Below are 22,203 nucleotides of genomic sequence, written 5' to 3'. Positions count from 1 at the left end.
GCCTTCACGGGCGTGCAGTGGGGACGTGCCCTTCTTCGGTGCGGCGACGTGGGCAGGTCCTAGGGCCACGACGTGGCATGGGTGTCCAGGCAGTGTGGCACTGTTAGCTACAACTAGAGAATACAGAAGATATCAGGATTGGGGAAGGAGACAACAGGAAGAAGAAGGTAGAGGCAGCATGAAGACAAGAGTTCTTAAGTAGTGTTCACAACGTTCAGGTTTGATACCCTTACACAACACCCGCACAGAGAACTTAACTCCGCCCACACACAGAGAGTGGTGCGCGGTTACACGCATTCTGGGCCTTGGAGTCGAGGGTTGGCGCGACGCTGGCGACGTGGATGCTCATCTGCCACTTGGGCCACTTGCTCCTGTGCATCGGGCTGGATTTTGACCTCCTGTTGCTGGGCTTCTGACTGAAGACTGTCTGGTAGGATCATATTCCTGGTCCCTTGAAGGCCTGCTTGAACCCAAGCAGGCGTGCCTGGAAAGCACTGCTGAAGTGCATCCTTGTCCTCCCAATGCAAGTGGTGAGTTCTCGAGGAAGGCCAAACCATTCCACAAGTACCTGCTGCACAAGATGGTTACCTTTGGTTAAGCCCCTAGTCTGTAGAATCCTGTATGGAACGCTGTGTTCTGGCAGGGAGGTTGACAATGTTGATGATGCGGCGCCCTTGAAGCCAGTTGCCATTTTCAGCTGAGAAACATGAACCACAGGATGAATGCGACTCGAATTAGGAAGTTCCAAACGATAGGCCACATTACCAACACGAGCAGTCACACGGTAAGGACCAAAATACTTAAAAGTTAGCTTGTGGTTGGCATGAGATAGGACTGAAGATTGTACGTATGGCTGGAGTTTCATGTAAACCCAATTACCAACTAAAAAGGAGCGCTCAGACCAGTTCTTATCTGCTTGCCGTTTCATACGATCCTGAGCATGTAACAGGTGTTGATGAATGAGTTGCTGCATACAGGCACGTTCATGAAGCCAGTCAACAACATGGATAGGAGCAGCAACATCAATTGTAAGGCCCAGAGAGCGTGGTTTGCGGCCGTAAAGCACTTGAAATGGTGAGCAATCAAAAGAACCATGGAGACTTGTATTGTACCAGTACTCAGCTGCTGGAAGCCAATTGACCCATTTGTTTGGACAAGCACTGACAAAGCAGCGAAGAAACGTCTCCAAACATTGGTTAACTCGTTTTGTTTGTCCATCGATCTGTGGGTGGTAGGACGAGCTCAACCTCAATTCAGCACCAGCAAGCTTGAATAGGCTCTGCCAAAAGTTGCTGGTAAATATAGGATCTCTGTCGGATATGATGGCTACCGGAAGGCCATGAAGTCGATAGACATGATCCATGAACAACTTGGCCACAGAGTTGGCTATATACGGGTGCGATAGAGGAACAAAGTGGGCAAACTTAGTGAATTTATCAACTATTACCAAAATGCAATCCGACGAGCCCGAGCGAGGAAGACCTTCAACGAATTCTAAGGAAATTGTGTTCCAGACTGAGGGAAGACCTTTAACGAATTCTAAGGAAATTGTGTACCCGGGTATGCTGCTCGGTCAGGTTTGGCCTGAAGGCAAGTCTGACATTGCTGCACAAATTCCCGTATCTGAGACTTCATATTTTTCCAAGAAAAAATGGCCTTCACATGATTGTAGGTTACTGGTATACCTGAATGGCCACCTACTGCTGAGCAGTGCAATGCAAAAACAATCCTTGTTTGAAGCTGCAGATCATTACCAATCCATATACGGTCTTTGTAGCGAAGGAGACCCTCAGACAAGGCAATGTTGGGTACTGCGGACTGGTCAACAACGAGTTTAGTGATCATAGATTGAGCCTCGACCTCCTGAAGATAACTGAATTGGACATCAGATAACCATTGGGGCACAATCATGGACACTTCGTGCAATTCAGAGGTAGAGCAGCGAGAAAGAGCGTCATCCACTCTATTTTCGGAACCAGACCTATACTGAATATGGTATTGTAAACCTAGAAGCTTGGTGAACACCTTATGTTGCCAAGGGGTATGTCGACGCTGTTCATTCAGCTGAGCCAAACTTTTATGGTCAGTGAGAATCACAAATTCATTGTGTTGGAGATACACACGCCATTGTTGCACGACGAGAATAATTGCCAGATATTCTTTTTCATAGGTTGAAAGGCCTCTGGACTTAACACCTAAGGCTCTACTGAGGAATGCTATAGGATGTCCCTTCTGCATCAAAATTGCGCCTATACCCTTATCACTTGCGTCGGTTTCGATCATGAATGGTGAAGCAAAATCTGGGAGACTCAAAACAGGTGCAGAAGTCAGAGCAGACTTGAGGGTGTGGAAGGCAGTATCATGTTCGCTAGTCCAAACAAATATTGCATTCTTCTTCAATAAAGCTGTAAGGGGCTGACATATGATACCAAAGTGACGAATAAATTTCTGGTAGTACCCTGCAGTCCTGCTACTCCCAAAAAACTGCGCAAATCTTTGAGGGATCGAGGGACCGGCCACTGTGCCACCGCTTGCACCTTAGACGAATCAGTAGCTACCCCTTGAGCACTGACGACATGACCTAAGTAAGTCACTTGATTAGTTGCAAATGAGCATTTGGACAACTTAATTTTCCATTGGTCTCTAGCCAGCAGATCCAAAACTTGTTGTAAATGATTGACATGAGCCTCCAAGGAGTCACTGTAAACCAGTATATCATCGAAGAAAACAAGGCGTAACAGTGGAGCCAGTGCGTGGTTCATGGCACGTTGAAAAGTACCGGGTGCTCCAGTGTGACCGAATGCCATAACACGGAATTCATAGTGGCCTTAATGTGTTTGGAATGCAGTCTTGTGTTCCTCTCCTGCCTTCAGCAAGATTTGGTGGAACCCAGCTCAGAGATCTAAAATGGAAAACCAGGATGCCCCAAACAACTCGTCCAATAGTTCATCAATAATAGGGACTGGGTACTTAGACTTGATGGTGAGGGCGTTCAAGTTTCTGTAATCCACTCAAAATCTCCAAGAGTGGTCCTTCTTCTTGACCAATAACGCAGGTGAAGAAAAGGCATTGTTGCTATGTTGTATAATACCATTGTTCAACATGTCCTTCACTTGATTTTCCACCTCATCCTTCATTTGTGGCGAAAACCGATACGGCCTAATAGACACTGGTCGGGCTCCTTCAAACAGAGGAATAAAATGTTCACAAAAGCGGCTAGGAGGCAGCGAGGTAGGGAGGGGTATTGAAGAGATCTTCATACTGTTTGAGCAGATTCAGAATCGGTGCAGGCACTGATAAGTCCTCGAATAACAGCAACTGAGCTGAATCAATTGTGGGCTTGGACAGGTGTAGAACTTCCAATAGTGTGCCGACAGGTATCTTAGGCTGGCACCCATGTAACACCACTGTCTGACCTTGGTAGGGAAGGGGCAACCACTTGTGCTTCCAATGAACAAACATAGGGCTAAATTTCTCCAACCAGTCCATACCTACTATAAGGTCATAAAATGGAATTCGAAGGACTTTGAAAGTAGAATGGATTTTGAATCCTTGTAACAACCATTCAACGTCAGGTAGTTCAGCGGTACAATGTAACTGTGTGCCATTGGCCACTTTCACACACATGGGCTGCTCCATTTGAACTAGTCCTTAAATTGCAGATGCATGAATCTCATTCAAGAAGGAGTGAGAGCTACTAGAGTCGAGCAAGATAAACATGTCAATCCCTTGTAAACTGCCTTGGAACCGAAACGACTTGGAATGTTTCTGAGGGGATACAACTTCTCTTGATAACAAGATGGCAAATTGTTCTGTAGAATCTTCAAATTCACCTTCGGAATCCTGGCGATCAGGGTTGCCCAACATATCCCATAGTTCTTGAACAACATGAAGTTGCACACTAGTAGCACATTTGTGTCCTTTTGCCCATTTCTCTGTGCAGTACTAGCATAAGCCCCGAGCACAGCGATAAGCACGTAGTGAGGTCACCTTGCTGTCAGATGAGGGCGCTGAATTCTTGGCAGTGGGAGCCAACGATTTGTCTGGCCTATTGGACGAGTGCAGAAAGGCCCGGTCATACCGAGACACATCTCCACGGACAGGGTCCCGTCTCCGCGAGGAGTCCGCCTCTTCCTGCAATAATGCCAGAGCACAAGCAGTATCGAGATCCCTAGGACGTTGTACAAGGATGACTGACTTAATATCATCACGAAGACCATCAATAAATCTCATAGTGTAATATAATGGATGGGTTGAGTGCTCATATGTAACAAGTAAATCAACTAGTTCAGAGAAGCGATCTACATAATCCAGGACTATGGTTGTTTTCTTAATGTGAAACAATTTACGAATCACCAATTCGTGTTGCTCACGGCCAAATCTCTCGTGTATAGCGTGACAAAACTGTCGCCAAGACATGTGGGCAATCTGGGGTTCAATGGACTGCAGCCAGCGTCCATCAACCCCATCAAAATGCATTGTGGCCACTTTTACCATCATGATTTCCTCAGTGCCATACATCTCAAAGTAATTCTCACACTGCTTTTGCCAGAGTTTAGGGTTAGTTCCATCAAAGACAGGGAAATTCAACTTCGGAAGACTACCCATTTGATGAGGTGAAAACCCCTGCAGATCTAAATCACATGGACCACTACCACGAGGAGAGAAGGCAAACGATGGTGAAGGTTCGTGATTCCACATACCCGTGACCGGGAAGTGGGATTCGACACTGGGGTGACCGAAACCATTGCCCCAGTGAGAATTGTCGAAGCCTTGCCCAAATCGAGGGCCATCGGGAAACGTCGAAGGAGCGGGTGGATGCCCCAACACCGAGCTAGCGTCGTGGAACCCGTTCGGCCTGAAGTAGCCGTCGGGGCGTGCGTCGCGGTGCTAGGACGAGCCCCGCTGCGTAGCATCGAGCCGCTAGCCTCCCGCTTCCGATTGCAGAGCATCGGGCGATGATTCAATGCGCGGGCGCCATGCTTCGAGGCGCTGCACGGATGATTCCAGCGCGACGACACGAGAGTGGGTCTCCGTCTCGATTTGAAGCAGCAGCACGTCGACCACCGAATCGGCAGCCATCAGGTGCGCTTCGACATCGGATCGAAGAGATGAGGGAAATTCCGACCAGGACTGCTCCATGGTGGACAAGCGAGACTCCAGATCGCCAAATCGAGAGTTCCACTGGTCGTCCCTTGCGAGGAAACGTTTGTCCAGTTCAAACAGATGGGCTCGAGTCTAGTTTTCTAGGGCCAGCACGGGGCTTCCCTCGACGGGAGTGGAAGATGACATAGCAAGGAACGCTCCTCTGATACGAATTGTTAGCTACAGCTAGAGAATACAGAAGATAACATGATTGGGGAAGGAGACAACAAGAAGAAAAAGGTGGAGGCGGCAGGAAGATGAGAGTTCTTCAGTAGTGTTCACAATGTTTAGGTTTGATGCCCTTATACAACACCCACATAGAGAACATAACTCCACCCACACACAGAGAGCGGCGCGCGGTGCGGAAAAAAATTCTATACATACCGGATGTAAACGTTATCTTTTACAGCCCCTCACATCGACCACTCGGAGGCCCACAAACACAGATCAAAATTTACAAAATAACCCTTTAGTAATTTGTTTTTCTTCTATTTATATGGACTAACAGCTGATATATGTGAGAGACTGTAAAATAGATTCTTTACATCCGGTATGTAAAGAATTTTTTTTCCGTGCGGTTACACCCATTCTGGGACTTGGACTTGAGGGTTGGCGCGGTGCTGGCGACGTGGACGCTCATCTGCCACTTGGACCACTTGCTTCTGTGCGTCGGGCTAGATTTCGACCTACTGTTGCTGGCCTCTGGCTGAAGACCGTCCGGTAGGCTCACAGGCACGGCGCGGAATGGACGAGTCTCCAGTGTGTGCCGCGCGGCAGATGCAAGGCGTATGCGGGCGGGTCCCTAGCGAGCGCGACGTGCGTGGATCTCGGCGTGAGGCATCGTGGGAGGACCTCGATGTGCGCGACATAGGTGGATCTCCAGCAGTGCGAACTGCTTGTTCTCCGGTGCGGCGCACTCCCTACCCTCTCCTCCAGCGGTGGCCTGCTCTCCCATCCCTGCTCTGGTGTTTCTGTCTTTCTCCTCCCTGACTCCGGCGTGCACGGGCTGCAACGCTTGACGAGCGCGAGTGGATCCTCCTCCTACCCATCCTTGTCTCCGGCACGCTCTCTGCTCAGCTACGATGAGCTCGGTGAGCTCTCCTATCAACAGCAAAGGCTACAGTGAGCTCTGCTCAGCTGCATTGAACAGGGAAGAAAGAGCAGGGGACCATTTGCTGTTTGTATCTGAACACTTGCTAGTTGAACTACTAGTTGAAACTGAATATTTGTTGTTGTATGTGCTGCTAAATTTGCTAGTTGAAACTGAGACTGATGTTTGTACCTTGGACAAATAATGCGTTGTTGAACATTTGTTGTTGCATGCCTGTGTCCAGAAAACTGAATTGCTGAACATGCACAGGCGCTAAATTGTAGTTGAATGCCTGAATTTGCTGTTGAAACTGAACACGCACAAGTGTTTGTATCTTGGACTGAACATGTGGTGCTTAATGTTGATAAAAACCGATATTGAATTGCTCAAATAGAGTTTCTTTGTCCCTATGCCAGTAATATGCAAATGGTGTAGTGGTTTGTCCTAGCTTTTTTTACCTTTTATGCATTTTGTTGCTAATAGATGTGCCCATGGTTTTGCATTACTATATTCACACTTTTGCATAACCTCATGATATATTTATCTCAATCAAATAGGACCAAAGTATGACTCCATGCCCATTTTCACTATTTTTGACAATATTTATTATTATTATCATTTATTTTCGGCCTGAAAAGGCATTTAAACCATATAAAATAGTAAATAAAAAGTAGCATTTTAATGTGGAGTAAGTTAATAACAGTTAAATGAACAAACAATGTACTTTTGAAGCAAAAACAAATACAAAAGTAAGAAATGTAGCTCAAACAATGATGTTATAGTTGAACGTTATGAAACTTAGTGAGAGATGTGTCCATTTGTGAAGCACCTACATTCTCACTTTTGCATAACCTCATGATCTATTTATCTCAAGCAACTAGAACTAAACTATGACTCCATGCCAAGTTTCACTATTTTTTGATAACATTTGGTATTTATTTATTTAATTATTACCTGAAAAGGCATTTAAACCATATAAATCAGTAAATAATCAAAAAAGTGGCATCTTTACATGGGGTAAGTTAATAACAGTTAGATAAACTAATGGTGCACTTTTGAACAAAGATAAAAGTAAGAAATGTGGCTCAAACACTGATGTTATAGTTGAATGTTATGAAACTTAGTGAGAGATGTGTCCATTTGTGAAGCACCTATATTCTCACTTTTGCATGACCTCATATTGTATTTATCTCAAGCAACTAGGACCAAATTATGGCTCCATGCCAAATTTCACTATTTTTTTTGACAATATTTGGTATTTATTTTTTTTGGCTTAAAAAGGCATCTAAACCATATAAATTAGTAAATAATAAAAAGTGGCATCTTTACATGGAGCAAGTTAATAACAGTTAGATGAACTAAGGGTGCACTTTTGAAGCAAAAACAAAGACAAAAGTAAGAAATGTGGCTCATAAGTGATGTTAGAGTTGAGTGTTATGAAACTTAGTGAGAGATGTGTCCATTTGTGAAGCACTTATATTCTCACCTTTGCATAACCTCATGATCTATTTATCTTAAGCAATTAGGACCAAATTATGACACTATGCCAAGTTTCACTGTTTGTTGACAATATTTGGTATTTATTTATTTATTTATTTATTTATTTTTGGCTTGGAAATGCATTTAAACTATATAAATAAGTAAATAATCAAAACAAGTGGCATCTTTACGTGGAGTAAGTTAATAACATTTATATGAACTAATGATGCACTTTTAAAGCAAAAACAATGACAATATGTAAAAAATGTAGTTCAAACACTAATGTTACAGTTGAAAGTTATGAAACTTAGTGAGAGACGTGTCAATTTGTGAAGCACCTATATTCTCACTTTTGCATAACCTCATGATCTATTTATATCAAACTACTAGGACCGAATTATGACTCCATAACAAGTTTCTCTATTTTTTACCATATTTGGTATTTATTTATTTTTCAGTTCGAAAAGACATTTAAACCTTATAAATTTGTAAATAATTAAAAAAGTGTCATCTTTACTTGAAGTAAGTTAATAACAGTTAGATGAACTAATGGTGCACTTTGGAAGCTAAACAAAGAAAAAGTAAGGAATGTTGCTCAAACACTGATGTTACAGTTGAATGTTATGAAATTTAGTGAGAGATGTGTCCATTTGCATATATTACTCCAACGTCCTACTTGTCTAATTGGTCACTGCCATTTGATGAGGCTCTCGATGCGAGGAGTGAGGCGGTGATGGGTTTGATTCCCACGCCCTTCCTACATGTCTGATATGGTTTAAATGCCTTTTCAAGGCCAAAATAAAAAAATACAAATTATTGTAAAAAAGTAGTGAAATTTGGTATGTAGTCATAATTTGGTCCTAGTTGCTTGAGATAAATAGATTACGAGGTTATGCAAAAGTGTGAATATAGTGATGCAAAACCATAGACACATCTTCTATTAGCAACAAAATGCAAAAATCATGACACATAGAAGGGATTCAAACACGCCACCTGAAGAACCTACAAGCCAAGACTAACCACTACACCATATACATATGACTAGTATAGCGATAAAGCGACTTTATTTGAGCAATCCAGTATCAATTTTTATCAACATTCAGCACCACATGTTCAGTCCAAGATACAAACGTCTGTGCATGTTCGGTTTCAATAGCAAATTGAGGCATGCAACTGAAATTAAACGCCTGTGCATGTTTAACAATTCAGTTTTCTGGACAGTGGCATGCAACAACAAATGTTCAACAGCACATGTTCTGTCGAAGATACAAACAACAGTCTCAGTTTCAACTAGAAAATTCAGCGGCACATGCAACAACAAATGTTTAGTTTCAACTAGCAGCAAATGTTCAGTTTTAACTAGCAAATGTTTAGATACAAACATCAAATGTTTCCCTGCTCTTTGTCTTCTATGTTCAACGCAGTTGACAGAGCTCACCGTAGCCCCTGCCATCGACATGAGAGCTCATCGTAGCTAAGCAGCGCGCGCGCCAGAGACAGGGGCGAGCAGGAGGAGGATCCACCCGCGCCTGCCTGTCGTTGGAGCCTGTGAACGCCGGAGACAGGGAGGAGAAAGAGAGACACACTGGAGCATGGATGGTGGAGCAGGCCACCGCCGAAGAAGAGGGCTAGGGAGTGCGCCGCGCTGGAGAACAAGCAGGCCACGCTGCTAGAGATTCGCTTGCGCTGCGGACGCCTTGGACCCGTGCGCCGTGTACACCGAGGTCGGCCCGTGCTGCCGCACGCTGAGATCCGTGCGCGTTGCGCTTGTCGAGGATCCTCCTGCACACACCTGGGATTCACCGTGCAGCACACGTCAAAGACCCGTCCGCGCCGCGTCGCCTGGGACCCGCGCCATGCTACGCTGCCTGACACCCGCGCCGTTCCCCTTGGGACCCGCCCGCATCGCTGCGCGCCGGAGAAGGGCCGACCCTCGTTGCACGCCGGTGAAGGCCGTTGAAACTACCGCACGCGAAGGAGGGAGAGGTGGAGAGCGATGGTCCAGCCGCTGCCAGCGAACCTGGAAGTGCGAACCTGGAAGCGTGCTCGTGTGCGATTCGATTTGGGAAGAGAAGCAGGGATGAAAACGGGAGGACAACTCAATACAGGGTCATCCCGTATCCTAATATTTCTCTTGGATACGTGACCGAATACGGGTAGTTAAGATTCATTACGGAAACAGGACAAGATCGGGTAATAATCTAGGCGGGTAAGAAACGAATAACAGATACTACTTGGGTAGGTACCATATAGTTGTCGGGTAGTTCGTCCCGATGATATTAATTGTCGAGCCATCCAACAAACATATAAATTAAGCATTACATAATCAGGTATATGATAGATCAAATGTAGAAAAGGAAACCAATAAAATTGACATCATGAAGTTCAAAGTTACTAATCACAAGAACATTGTAGAATCAACACCACAATATTAAAAATTTATAAAATATTATAGTTTCACTCAACAATTGCAAATAAGTTACAAAAACTAATAAACATTTTATACAAAGATAACTCAAGTCCTCATATGAAAATGAAAAAGTAAAGTATTGATTATGTTGAAACTTGGATAGTTACAGTGATTTCATATGTAACTCATACAAATAAGTAAAAGTGAAATGGAAGAAACGCGACCATGTTATAGATCTTATGATCTAAACATTTTTTATGGTTATATGGACATATGTTGTACCCATTTTCTAACTGGCTTTCGTGCTTTGGTGAGTCGTGTGAGATCCTTTCGTAAAATTTCATGATTTTTAGGCTATTTATGTATTTTTAATTTCTCGTCGTAGAAAATCATCAAAATATAATTAAATCCATAAAATATTGTAGCGTCGATCGAAAATTGCAAATAAGTTACAATACTAATAAATAGTCTATAAAAAGATAACCTTATTAAGTTCCCATATGGTAATAACCATAAGCCCCTACATAAAAATGATAAAGTCTATTAGTTTGATATAAATGTAGACATTATTTTAATGATTTAGGCATAAAGATGTGTTTAAACAAAAAACCGATGTACTACAAAGTTATATATCTCTTCGAGCTCTACAATTTTCATATAAACTTTATCTTCATTCGATTTCATATGTAAAAGTTATGATTTTATAACTATATTATGCAGAAAAAGAAAAAGGGTACCCGAATTCCGGGTACCCGTATCCGACCCGAATATCCGGGTATTTACTGGGTAGTCCTCGCCCCGTATCTGATCCGAATCCAAAGCTGCAGTATCCGGATATTACTCGTATCCGTCCCGAATATAAAAATACCCGAATCCGTATCCGAAAAATGGATATTTACATTATCCGTATCCGGTACCCGATGGGTATACCCGACCCGTTTTCACCCCTAGAAGTAGAGGAAGGGGAGAGCGGACGATGGGTCCCACTTGTAAGGTGTCGGGTCTACCTGTAAGAGCCGGAAGAATGTACCGTCTTGAGGTGATTTACGGGCAAAGTGTGGAGGTGGGAGGAAAAAATGAGTAGAGAATTTGGACGGAGTAGATATGAGCAACACGTCCAGACTAGTGGGTGAAATATAAATGTCCTATAATTTAGGTTAATCCACTGCAACACATCAATGAGAAACTGAGGGAGTCTACGAATTTCAGCAAAATTAAATATATTATCTGGCTGCATACATGGCAGCAAGGTGACGTGGAAATCCCCCGAAAAACACAATACACACAGATTTTATTCATCGAGATATAGCCGAGAGAAGAAGGGATGCTGATGGTGTTGCAATATGTTGCAGTGCTCAGTGGCAAATTAGTGGAGAGACAAAGAGAGAATGAGACAAATGACTGAGTTCTCTTGTTTATTGCAGAGATCTCCTTTATATACATGTGTACAAAGGGCATCTGACCCTTGGATCAAATAACTGTAAAATGGACGGTTGGATGGGTCTTGATCATATGTACAATATTTTGTAACACTCCCCCTTGATCAACCCAAAACCGTTTGATCATCTGCAATTTGTCTTATCTCCTCAAAAACCCTGTGGGAAAAATAAGGAGTACACAATATCCTTTGGATAATGAGAATAATCTCACATAGTCTCCAAAAGAAAATATGCTTGTAATCATCATGTATAAAAACCCCTGTGGGGAAAATCAATGATGAAGCATATAGCTTTGTTGATATTACCTCGTTAAAAACTTTGGATGAGAAAACCTTAGCTAGGCAAAACTCATACAAAGAAAAGAGTGTAATATGATGGTGCAATACAGGTTATATATCATGGGGAATTACTCCCCCTGAACCTTGCAAGCACTTAAGTCTTCTCATACCAATCCCCTCAACACATTTCTGAAATGTAGAGTATGGTAGAAACTTTGTGAATAGATCTGCAAGATTATCACAAGACTTTGTTTGCAAGATGTTTATATCCCCTTTTTCCTGAAGTTCATGGGGATAAAACAGTTTAGGAGAAATATGCTTATTGATATTACTCTTGATATAACCTGTATCCATCTGAACAACACAAGCTGAATTATCTTCATAGATAATTGTTGGTGAGTCAAGAGAACCAATACCACAAACTGTGAGTATATGATTCACCATTCTACGAAGCCATACACATTCGCGTGATGCTTCAAATAATGCAATTATTTCAGAATGGTTGGTGGACGTGGTCACCAAAGTCTGTTTAGACGATTTCCACGAGATGGATGTTCCACCTTGTAAGAATACGAATCCTGTTTGCGATCGGCCATTGTGGGGATCAGATAAATAGCCAGCATCTGTATACCCAATTAAGCTAGGATCATTACTTCTCTTGTAAAAGAGTCCTAGATCCTTTGTGCCATTTAGGTATCGGAAAATATTCTTAATGCCAACCCAGTGTCTTTTCGTTGGGGCAGAACTGTGCCTTGCTAACAAATTTACTGCAAAAGCAATATCCGGCCGGGTATTGTTAGCAAGATACATCAATGCACCAATAGCACTGAGATATGGGAACTCCGGTCCCAATGTCTGTTCTTCATCATCCCGTGGTCTGAATGGATCTTTCTTTAAATCCAAAGATCTGACCACCATAGGAGTCTTTGAAGGATAAGACATATGCATATTGAATTTTTCCAATACCTTTTGGGTATATGTACTTTGATGTACAAGGATTCCAGAAGGTAAATGCTCAAGTTGTAGACCTAAGCAAAATTTGGTTTTACCCAAATCCTTCATCTCAAATTCCGTCGTTAAATGATGACGTGCTTCATCGATATCAAGTTTATTTCCTATGATGTTAAGGTCATCAACATAAACTGATATGATACAGAATCCCACTTTGGATCTTTTGATGAAGACGCACGGGCAATCATCATTTTTCGTGTATCCCTTACACAAAAGGAATTCACTCAATCGGTTGTACCACATTCTGCCCGATTGTTTTAAGCCATATAATGACTTCTGCAACTTTACACAATACATGTTGCGCTTTGCCTTTGGATTCGGTACATCTATTCCATCAGGAACTTTCATGTATATATCAGAATCCAGTGACCCATAGAGATATGCGGTCACTACGTCCATCAACTGCAAAGATAGACGATTTTGCACTGCCAAAGATATTAAATATCGGAATGTTATTGCACTCATGACTGGTGAATAAGTTTCGTTGAAATCAACGCCGGGTCTTTGCGTAAACCCTTGTGCTACTAGCCTTGCTTTGTATCTCACTACCTCACCATTTTCATTTCGTTTCCGAATGAAAACCCACTTATATCCCACAGGGAAGATATCACGTGGTGTAGGTATTACAACAGAGAAAACTTCTCTTTTGTAAAGCGAGGCTAACTCCGCTTCGATTGCTGCCTTCCATTTGATCCAATCCGAGCGCTTACTGCACTCTGCCATGGTCTTAGGATCTAGATCATTTTGAAGGTCCTCAGCAATCTGCTCGGAGAAATATATGTCGACATTGGTAGCTTTTCTATCATATGTTTCACCAGTCTCAACATAGTTGATGGCAATTTCATCATTCCTTAGAGACTCATCAGAATTTCCCAAATTGATGTGTCTAGGATTTTCCGATGTCCCAGCCTCAGTTATGTGCACATCCGAGCTGGGTTGTGGATCATCACAATCCACATGATACATTGTATCATATTGGTGTCCTTTTGCATTCACTATTGTTCTTTGCTTCTTAGCAACAGAACAACGCTTATTCACCATACTTCTCCTCTCTAGGAGTTGAGTGGCCTTATTCGGTACTTCCACTCTTTCTGGTGCATTCCTAGCAGGAATGAATGATTTAGTGACACCTTTGTAATTAGTGAATGCATCTGGCAGTTCATTTGCAAGTCTTTGCAAATGTATAATTTTCTGAACTTGCAGTTCAGTTTCTGAAGTACGTGGATCAGAACCTGGAACACATTGAGTATTCCAATTTATTTCCTGGCATTCTTTTTGGTACTTAAATTCTCCCCCTAATGCCGGGAAATGTTCCTCATCAAAAATAGAGTCAGCAAAACGGGCTGTAAATAGATCCCCTGTTAAGGGTTCTAAATACTTAATGATCGACGGAGATTGAAATCCCACATAGATCCCCACTTTCCTGTGTGGGCCCATAGCTGTTCTCTGAGGTGGTGAGATTGGAATGTATACACAACATCCAAATTTGCGCAAATGGGAAATACTTGGAGGATTTCCACGTACCATTTGTATTGGGGATGTTGAATGATATGCAGTTGGTCGTAATTGTATAAGGTCAGCAGCGTGCAGAACTGCATGACCCCAACACGACGAAGGCAATTTGCAATTCATCAATAATGGCCTTGCTATGAGTTTAATCCTCTTGATTAGTGACTCAGCCAAACCATTCTGGGTGTGGACATATGGTACCGAGTGCTGTACTTGAATCCCCAGCGCCATACAATAATCATTGAATGCCTGAGATTTGAATTTAGCAGCATTGTCCATTCGGATTGAACTAATCCGATGTTCAGGAAAATTTGTCTTTAACTTGATAATTTGAGACATTATCTTGGCAAATGCATGATTGCGTGTTGATAGTAAACACACATGTGACCATCTAGTAGATGCGTCAATCAGTACCATGAAATACCTGAACGGCCCAGAAGTTGGCATAATTGGCCCACAAATATCTCCTTGAATCCTTTCAAGGAATTTAAGCGGTTCATCTTTAATTTTGAGATATGATGGTCTCAAAATAAGTTTCCCAGTTGCACATGCGGTGCAAACAAAATCCTGAGATTTGGGAAAACTTGTTGTGGGCAGATTATGGCCAATTGAATTGCCTGTAATTTTCCTCATCATCCCTACGCCAGGATGACCAAGTCGATCATGCCAAATCTGGAATGCATCAACATCTTGGAAAATTACCTTATATGCAACATGTGCATTGCTCTTAATATATGTATAGTACAACCCTGACGTGAGTGATGAAATTTTCTCGCATATGCGCTTGCCATATTTATTCGGCTTGGTCAAGAAGAGAAACTCTTCTTGATTTTCATCATGGGTTTCAATATGAAATCCATTTTGCCGGATATCTCTAAAACTTAGGAGGGTACGTGTAGAATCAGGATACAATAATGCATCCTCGATCACAATTTCAGTACCCATGGGGAGGGTAATAGTTGCTCGACCAGAGCCAACTATCACAGCATCGCGTCCGGCGATGGTCAAAACTTTCCCATCTCTTTTCTTAAGAGTCTGAAAGTATTTGATCTCCCTAAGTATAGAGTTTGTGGTACAACTGTCCACAAGGCATAATTCCTCTTCCGTCCAGTTGTCATCATTATGCATCTATACATAAATAAAAATTCTGAATAAGAATTTTATGATGCAACTTAGTACTATACATAATATGATATTAAATATCACAATGTCGAAACAATATTACAATAATGGTATGGCGACTCAACCAATGAGTTCGCACTACACACAGGACCCAACACTGGTCTGTAGAGTGTGTTACATCTCAACACATGAGATTGTATACCTCTACTTATTACAACAACATTATAAAGACAGTATAGAACAACCACACAAGCCACAATGATCATGATCAAATCTCCAAGCGTGAGAGATTTATGCCAAATCTCCAAATGGATCCTTTGACATATACTCAATGATCATATCATCAGATTCATCTTCTTGTAGAAGTGGGGGCTTGTTGTCAACCACATTGAGGTGCTCTTTAGCAAGAGTGTTCTTCAGGTCACCATAAGCCAGTGAAGAACTTCCAACCTCAATTGGTGCTTCAGTAGAATTGAAATGAGCCTCAAAACCAGGCTTATCAGACTTTGGCTTCTTTAGGGATTGTTGATACAAAAGAACAAGGTGCTTAGGGCAAGTGCAATCCCTAGCAAAATGGCCCTCAGTACCACATTTAAGGCAAGCTCTATTGCCCTTAGATGGTAGAGGCTTGCCATTTCCTTTTCCTTTTCCTTTACCTTTCTTGTGGAATTTGTTCTTATTGAATTTGCGAGGTCCAGGAGGATTCTTGAAGTTTTTCTTGAATCCTTTCTTATTCTCAGTCTTATGCACATTGAAATGAACCTCAGGCAGAGGGGCAGACCTAGGAGGGCGCTGCTGAGCATTCTTTAGAAGAAGCTCATGATGCTTTTCTGCTTGGGTCAATGTGTGCATGAGTTGAGAATATCTCTGGAAATTACTAGAGCGATACTGCTGATGCAATATCCTGTCCTCTGGAAGCATGGTAGATAGAGTCTTCTCTATCTTGTCTGCTTCGCTCTTTCTCGCAAAATTTCAATTTAGAACAAATGCTATGAAGAGCATGGTTATATTCTGCAACAGATTTAAAATCTTGCAGACGAAGGTGGTTCCACTCATGGTTGGCTGACGGCCATATGAGCTCCTTCTGTTGTTCATAGCGCTCTTTGAGAGATTTCCACAAGTTATGAGGGCATCTCTCCATAAGGTACTCTTGCTTAAGGTCCTTATGGATGTAAAGCCTCAAAAGGAAAAGTGCTGTGTTCTTTTTAACCTCATTCACTGGATCAGTACCAGTGATGGGTGCTGCAATTGCATCAATGATCCCACGAGAAGCAAAAGTTATTTCAATATCTGAAGCCCAAGTTGGGTAGTTATTCCCATCAAGGGCGAGTTCCTCGAACTCTTTGGTTGACATGTTCCTACAGTCATTACCATGGACATCCATTAATTTACGCATAAATTAATAGTCACAATGGTGATGTTGTAAGCTCACTATGCAAAAATTCTTAAAAATTACATATGTAACGAGTTTCTTGAAGGTTCCAAACCTTCCCATGGAATAAATACTTTGAAATTTAGTAAGCATAGTATAGATAATCCTCAAATTAATGAGGTAGATCTAGTAGTGGGCAAGAAACTTGCTGCCTAAAAGCACGGTCTTTGGGCTGATAAGTTCACGGATGAACAAACCGCAGCCAATGCTTAGGTCTCCACTACCCATGCTCTACTAATTATCAAAGTAAAATTCACTAACTCTTACATGTGATATGAGTTGCCTGAAGGTTCCAAACCTTCTAATTGAATAAATACTTTGAATACTAGTGAGCATTGTATAGATAATCCTCAAATTAATGAGGTAGATCTCCTAGTAGTGGGCAAGAAACTTGCTGCCTAAAAGCACGGTCTCTGGGCAGATAAGTTCATGAATGAACAAAACGCAGCCAATGCTTAGGTCTCCACTACCCATGCTCTACTAATTATCAAAGTAAAATTCAATAATTCCATATCATGTTATTTTGGATAGCACGTATAGGTAATCATCCCGAGGGATGTAGACCTCATAGAGATAGACATTCCAAATGCTGCCACAAGCACGGTCTCTGGGCTACTAAATTCTAAAAGAATTTAGTGCAGCCAATGCTTAGGACTCTATCTTCCTATGCTCTTGATCCAAAATAATGTAATTTCATTTTTGCATGAGGTTTATTAAGTCTGAACTTAATAAATGCTATATTTATATGCAAACATAAATGAATGCGTAAATAATAGCAAGTAGAGGTATGTGAATTATTAATGTAAAACAGACAATAATTCACGAACTAAAATCTGCTATATGTACAATAAAACAGATATGTCTTTACAATATATGCAGTCTAAATTACAAATTTAGATGACTAAGATAACTTTGAACTGAAAATGCATATAAAACAGAGTCTTATACAGAAATTCAGAATTTAAAATGGTAAAATAGGCCATTTTTGCTCCTGAAAAACAGCCCAGGCGGCCTGCCAGGCGGGCCTGGCAGCGGCCTGGTGGCCAGCACGCCGGCCCAGCCTGGCTGACCAGCCCAGGTGGCCCAACAGGGAGCTAAGGCGCCTATTCATATTGGGCGGCTAGGGTTTTCAACCCTAACCGCCCTGTAGCCGCCGCCAGGGACTGTCCTGGCCGTCGCCAGGGGCGAGGAGCTCCCAGCCGCCGCCTTGCCTAGCCATGGGGAGGCCACGCACACCTTGGATCCAGCCGCCGTTGAGGGGCTCGACTGCCCCTGCCTGCACCAAGCCGCCACGGCCGGCGTGGGTGGCGCCGCCGTGTGCCAAGCGCGCGCGCCGAGGGGCCTGCTTGCCTCTGCCAGGGCCGAGGCTGAGGCCGGCCACGCCCGCACCGGGGCTCGCCGTTGCCGGATTCGCGCCGGCGGCCAGCCGTGCCCGCGCCTGGAGGGAGCCGCGCCGTCGAGCCGGGGGCCGGACGCTCCCGCGCCGGCGTGTGGCAGGCGCGTGCGCCGAGGGGCTCGGCCGCCCCTGTTCGAGCGAGCCGATGTGGCCGATGCCGGCGTCCGTGACCGAGCAGTGGTCGGCCGGCCAGCTTCCACACCATCGTCGGCCGCGCCCGCGCCTGGAGGGAGCCGCGCCGTCGTGCCTGCGCGCCATGCTCCCGCGGCCGAGGAGCGCCCTGCGCCCCCACCCCTCCCCCAAACCGGCCGTCGCAGCGGTAACCGCCACGGGCCGGGCAGAGGGCCATTAGGCCCTCCTATTGGAGGAGGAAGATGGTGCCACCCCATTTGGGCGGTGGCCGGTGAAGATGATGCAGCCTCTCGGGGCATCAACAGCGCGAGCAGGCTGCCCACGACGGGCAGCGATGGTCCCGACGACCACGGGCGCCGGTGGAGATGAAGAACGGCAAGTAACTGCCTCTACAGTGGGTGGAGGCGGCGGTGGTGCCTCCAAATCGACGTCCATAGGAGCGGATGCAGACGATCCCACGTCAACCACCGGCACCGGTGGCGACGGGGATGCAGTGGGGAGTCCACACTCCACCACCGGCAGCGGAACCACCGTTGTCCATCCATGGATAACGCAGAAGTGCACATTTTGCACTTGCACACGACGTTCAGGAATCGCGTGCACCGGTGGAAGCGTTGCGGCTTGCCCAACGGTGAATGCTTCCAACATCGCATCATCAACAATATGAAGAACTTCGCGCATACGACGTATGCGCATGGAAATGGTATGTTCCATACCTTGCTGTTGATGTGCAGATCGATCTTGCTGTTCTTGTCAAGAACAGCGTGTTCTTCCTCTTCCCCTTCTCTGATTTCTCCCTTGAGACAGTGCTGATAACGTGTTGCAATATGTTGCAGTGCTCAGTGGCAAATCAGTGGAGAGACAAAGAGAGAATGAGACAAATGACTAAGTTCTCTTGTTTATTGCAGAGATCTCCTTTATATACATGTGTACAAAGGGTATCTGACCCTTGGATCAAATAACTGTAAGGCCTTGTTCGGTTATTGACATTCCATGTGGATTAGAGTGTATTGGGTGAGATTGGGATGGATTTTGACTTATTATGAATTTAATCCGACTCAATCCCACCCAATCCACATGGATTAACACAAAAGCGAACAAGCCTTAAAATGGACGGTTGGATGAGTTTTGATCATACGTACAATATTTTGTAACAGATGGATGGCCATGGCCATGTAAACAAAACAGGACTGGATCTGACTGCGTGCCCGTTCATTATATCGCATTAATTGGCTCCCTTGTTGATGAGCTTCTCGATGGCCTGCAGCGCCTCGACGGCGGCCCGGATGTAGAAGGTGATGGGCCCGACCAATGGCGCGAGCGGGTTGGCGGCGACCTCCTCTTCCTCGTCCTTGTCCGCCGAAGGCAGCGGCGCCGCTGGGTCCTCGTCGAACTTCTTGGCCTGCTCCAGGTACTTGTCCATGCGCGGCGTCGAGAAGAGGCGATTGTTCTCGATGTCGCCCCTCGCCGCGAACCGCTGCCTGTCGTGCGACGTCTCCGACGACATGGCGTAGGGCCGGCCCTGTTTCTCGTACACTTCCTGCGACTTCATCAGCTTCAGTAGCTCCTGCAGCTCCGTCCTGAGGGCGTCCAGCAGCGGGTCGGACTGCGCCACCACGTTCTCCAGCGCGTTCTGGGCCTCCGCCAGCTTGTCCCGCGCGTCGCCCAGCTTCTTGCCGTCCGCCATCGTCCTCGCCTGCTGGATCATCGTCGCCGTCTTCAGCCGGGCCTCCTCCGTCTGCACGTCCACTGGCGGATCATCCGCCGGGAAAGCCGTGCCGCTGCGCCGCACCGTCACTGTCGCGGGCGGTGCGTCGAACAGCTTTCCGGCCGTCTTGTACGAGTAGGTCACCTCCAGGATGTCCGCGCCACGGTCGCTGTCGATGGCGGGGAGGAGGAGGTCAAAGATCACCTTTCGCACCTCCTTGCTGTAGAGGTCGCCGAAGGCCACGGTGACCGAGCCGGCGTCTGCGTCCGGCGTCTGCAGGTAGTTCCCGGCGGCCACCTTCTGTATGGTGGACTCATCCTCGATGCGCGCCACCGTGAGGGTGAGGTCCTGCACAACCACGGTGAGCAGGCCGGCGAGGCACTGGGAGAAGGCCATGCTCAGCAAGTTCACGTCGTTGACGACGGAGAAGGTCCCTCCCATGCTGTTCCTGGCCACCACGTTCAGCACCGTGGGGTCGTAGTGCGCGCCGAACCCGAAGGTGTACACCGGCACGTTGCCGATCTTGACGTTGGCGGCTGGCTCGCCTCGGTTCTGCTGGCCGTCGGACATGAGCATGACGCCGACGACGCGACCGGAGCTGAGCTTGCGGTCGGCGAGGACCTTGAGCCCCGTCTGGAGGCCGTCGCTGATGTTGGTGTTGCCGCCGGGCTGGAGGGCGTCGATGAGCTTCAGCAGCTGCGGCTGGGAGTCCTCGGTCACCTGCCGCAGCGGGCAGATCCTGTTGGCGGTGTCCAGGAAGGTGACGATGGAGAGGCGGTCGATGGAGCTGAGCTTCTTCACCACGAACTTCATGGCGGTCTTCATCTTCTCGATCTTCTCGCCCTGCATGCTGCTGCTCACGTCCAGCACGGCCACCAGGTCAAGCCCCGACCGGTCGCTGGTGGAGTCGTCGCCGGTCAGCTCAAGCAGCACCTTCTGGGTATTCTCCTCCAGTGGAGCCATGTTGTTGTTCTTGCTCACCAGCTGCACCCTCTCCGGGCACGATCGGCGTCGGCCTCGGCCCTGCATCTCACCATTCCCATCTCCATTGTTAATATTTCAGCCGCATATATGGATGTAACCGCATTCTCTTCTTGCTTCTCCATCGCTATATATCAGCAATGCAACGCAAACTAAATCGATTCAAAGCAAAAATGATACAAACTATATATTACATTTGTACCTTTGGCTTGTTTGAAGGAAAGAGTGCAAATACACCTTCTCCAATCAAGCATGTGGATACTGTTCGTCTATTTATAGGTGAGGGACACAACCCAAACAAAAGTACAATATGACCCTAATATCCACTCATTACATTAATACAAGTATTAAGGATAAACAGGTCTTTTCATTGCTGACTTGATGTCATGTACAACCTTCGTGACTATCTTAAGCCGAAGCTTTAATTCTTGCCAAAGCTATACTGCATTTTATGCATGTTTGTTACAGCTTCGATTCTTAGTTCCTTTGATTGCAAACAGTTCCATTATCCTGAGGACCTTCGACATAGAAGGAGACCCCCAACAGTAGCCCATTCGCGGTGCTAGGTTGTTTTTTTATAACGAGCTCGATCCACGAAACACACAAAGGCTTCTGAATGCCGAAGGTCCGAAAAACACTTTCTCTAAACTTGTTATTAAAAAAACGAATAACAAAGTTACGGCCTGCGCTGGTCCAGCGATCAGCCAGTATAAGCAGCGCGGTGGTTCGCCTTCTTCACCTGCAAGACTATATAAACAGACTGGTTGGTAAGAAATTACTATAGCATTCATTGCTATTGCATCGTTGTGCTGCTAAAGTTTTTTACTGAAGCCGAAGCTGTCTGTGCTCTGCATTTGTTAAGTGGTCTTCGAACAGTCGTAAAAAATAGAAAGTTAGCTTCGTCTCAAGAACTGAAATGACTAGAATTAGGTCTACTGCTAGACTAACAAATGAAGGTGGAGAAACTGAGGCCACTGAGACAGCTCCAATTTCAGAAGTTATGAAGCTCTCTGGATTAGTTGTTCAAGAGAAGGAGGATCTTTTCTCGAGAAGGACAGTGTTAATGTCGAA

The 22,203-nt window shown here is 45.0% G+C and overlaps 1 protein-coding gene across 1 annotated transcript; it reads right to left on the bottom strand.

Moving 5' to 3' along the window:
- Window positions 1–19,605: 19,605 nt before the first annotated feature.
- Window positions 19,606–21,169, bottom strand: LOC103641013 (E3 ubiquitin-protein ligase WAV3). Its single transcript, XM_008664429.2, has one exon. It carries the CDS (start codon window positions 21,112–21,114, stop codon window positions 19,669–19,671), a length of 1,446 nt encoding a protein of 481 aa, XP_008662651.1. The 5' UTR covers window positions 21,115–21,169; the 3' UTR covers window positions 19,606–19,668.
- Between the last annotated feature and the right edge of the window lie 1,034 nt (window positions 21,170–22,203).

Source organism: Zea mays, chromosome 10 (assembly GCF_902167145.1).
Source record: "Zea mays cultivar B73 chromosome 10, Zm-B73-REFERENCE-NAM-5.0, whole genome shotgun sequence".
Taxonomy (NCBI): Eukaryota; Viridiplantae; Streptophyta; class Magnoliopsida; order Poales; family Poaceae; genus Zea; species Zea mays.
Note: the sequence above shows the minus strand (reverse complement) of the source record. Positions and strands in the feature narration are given on the sequence as shown.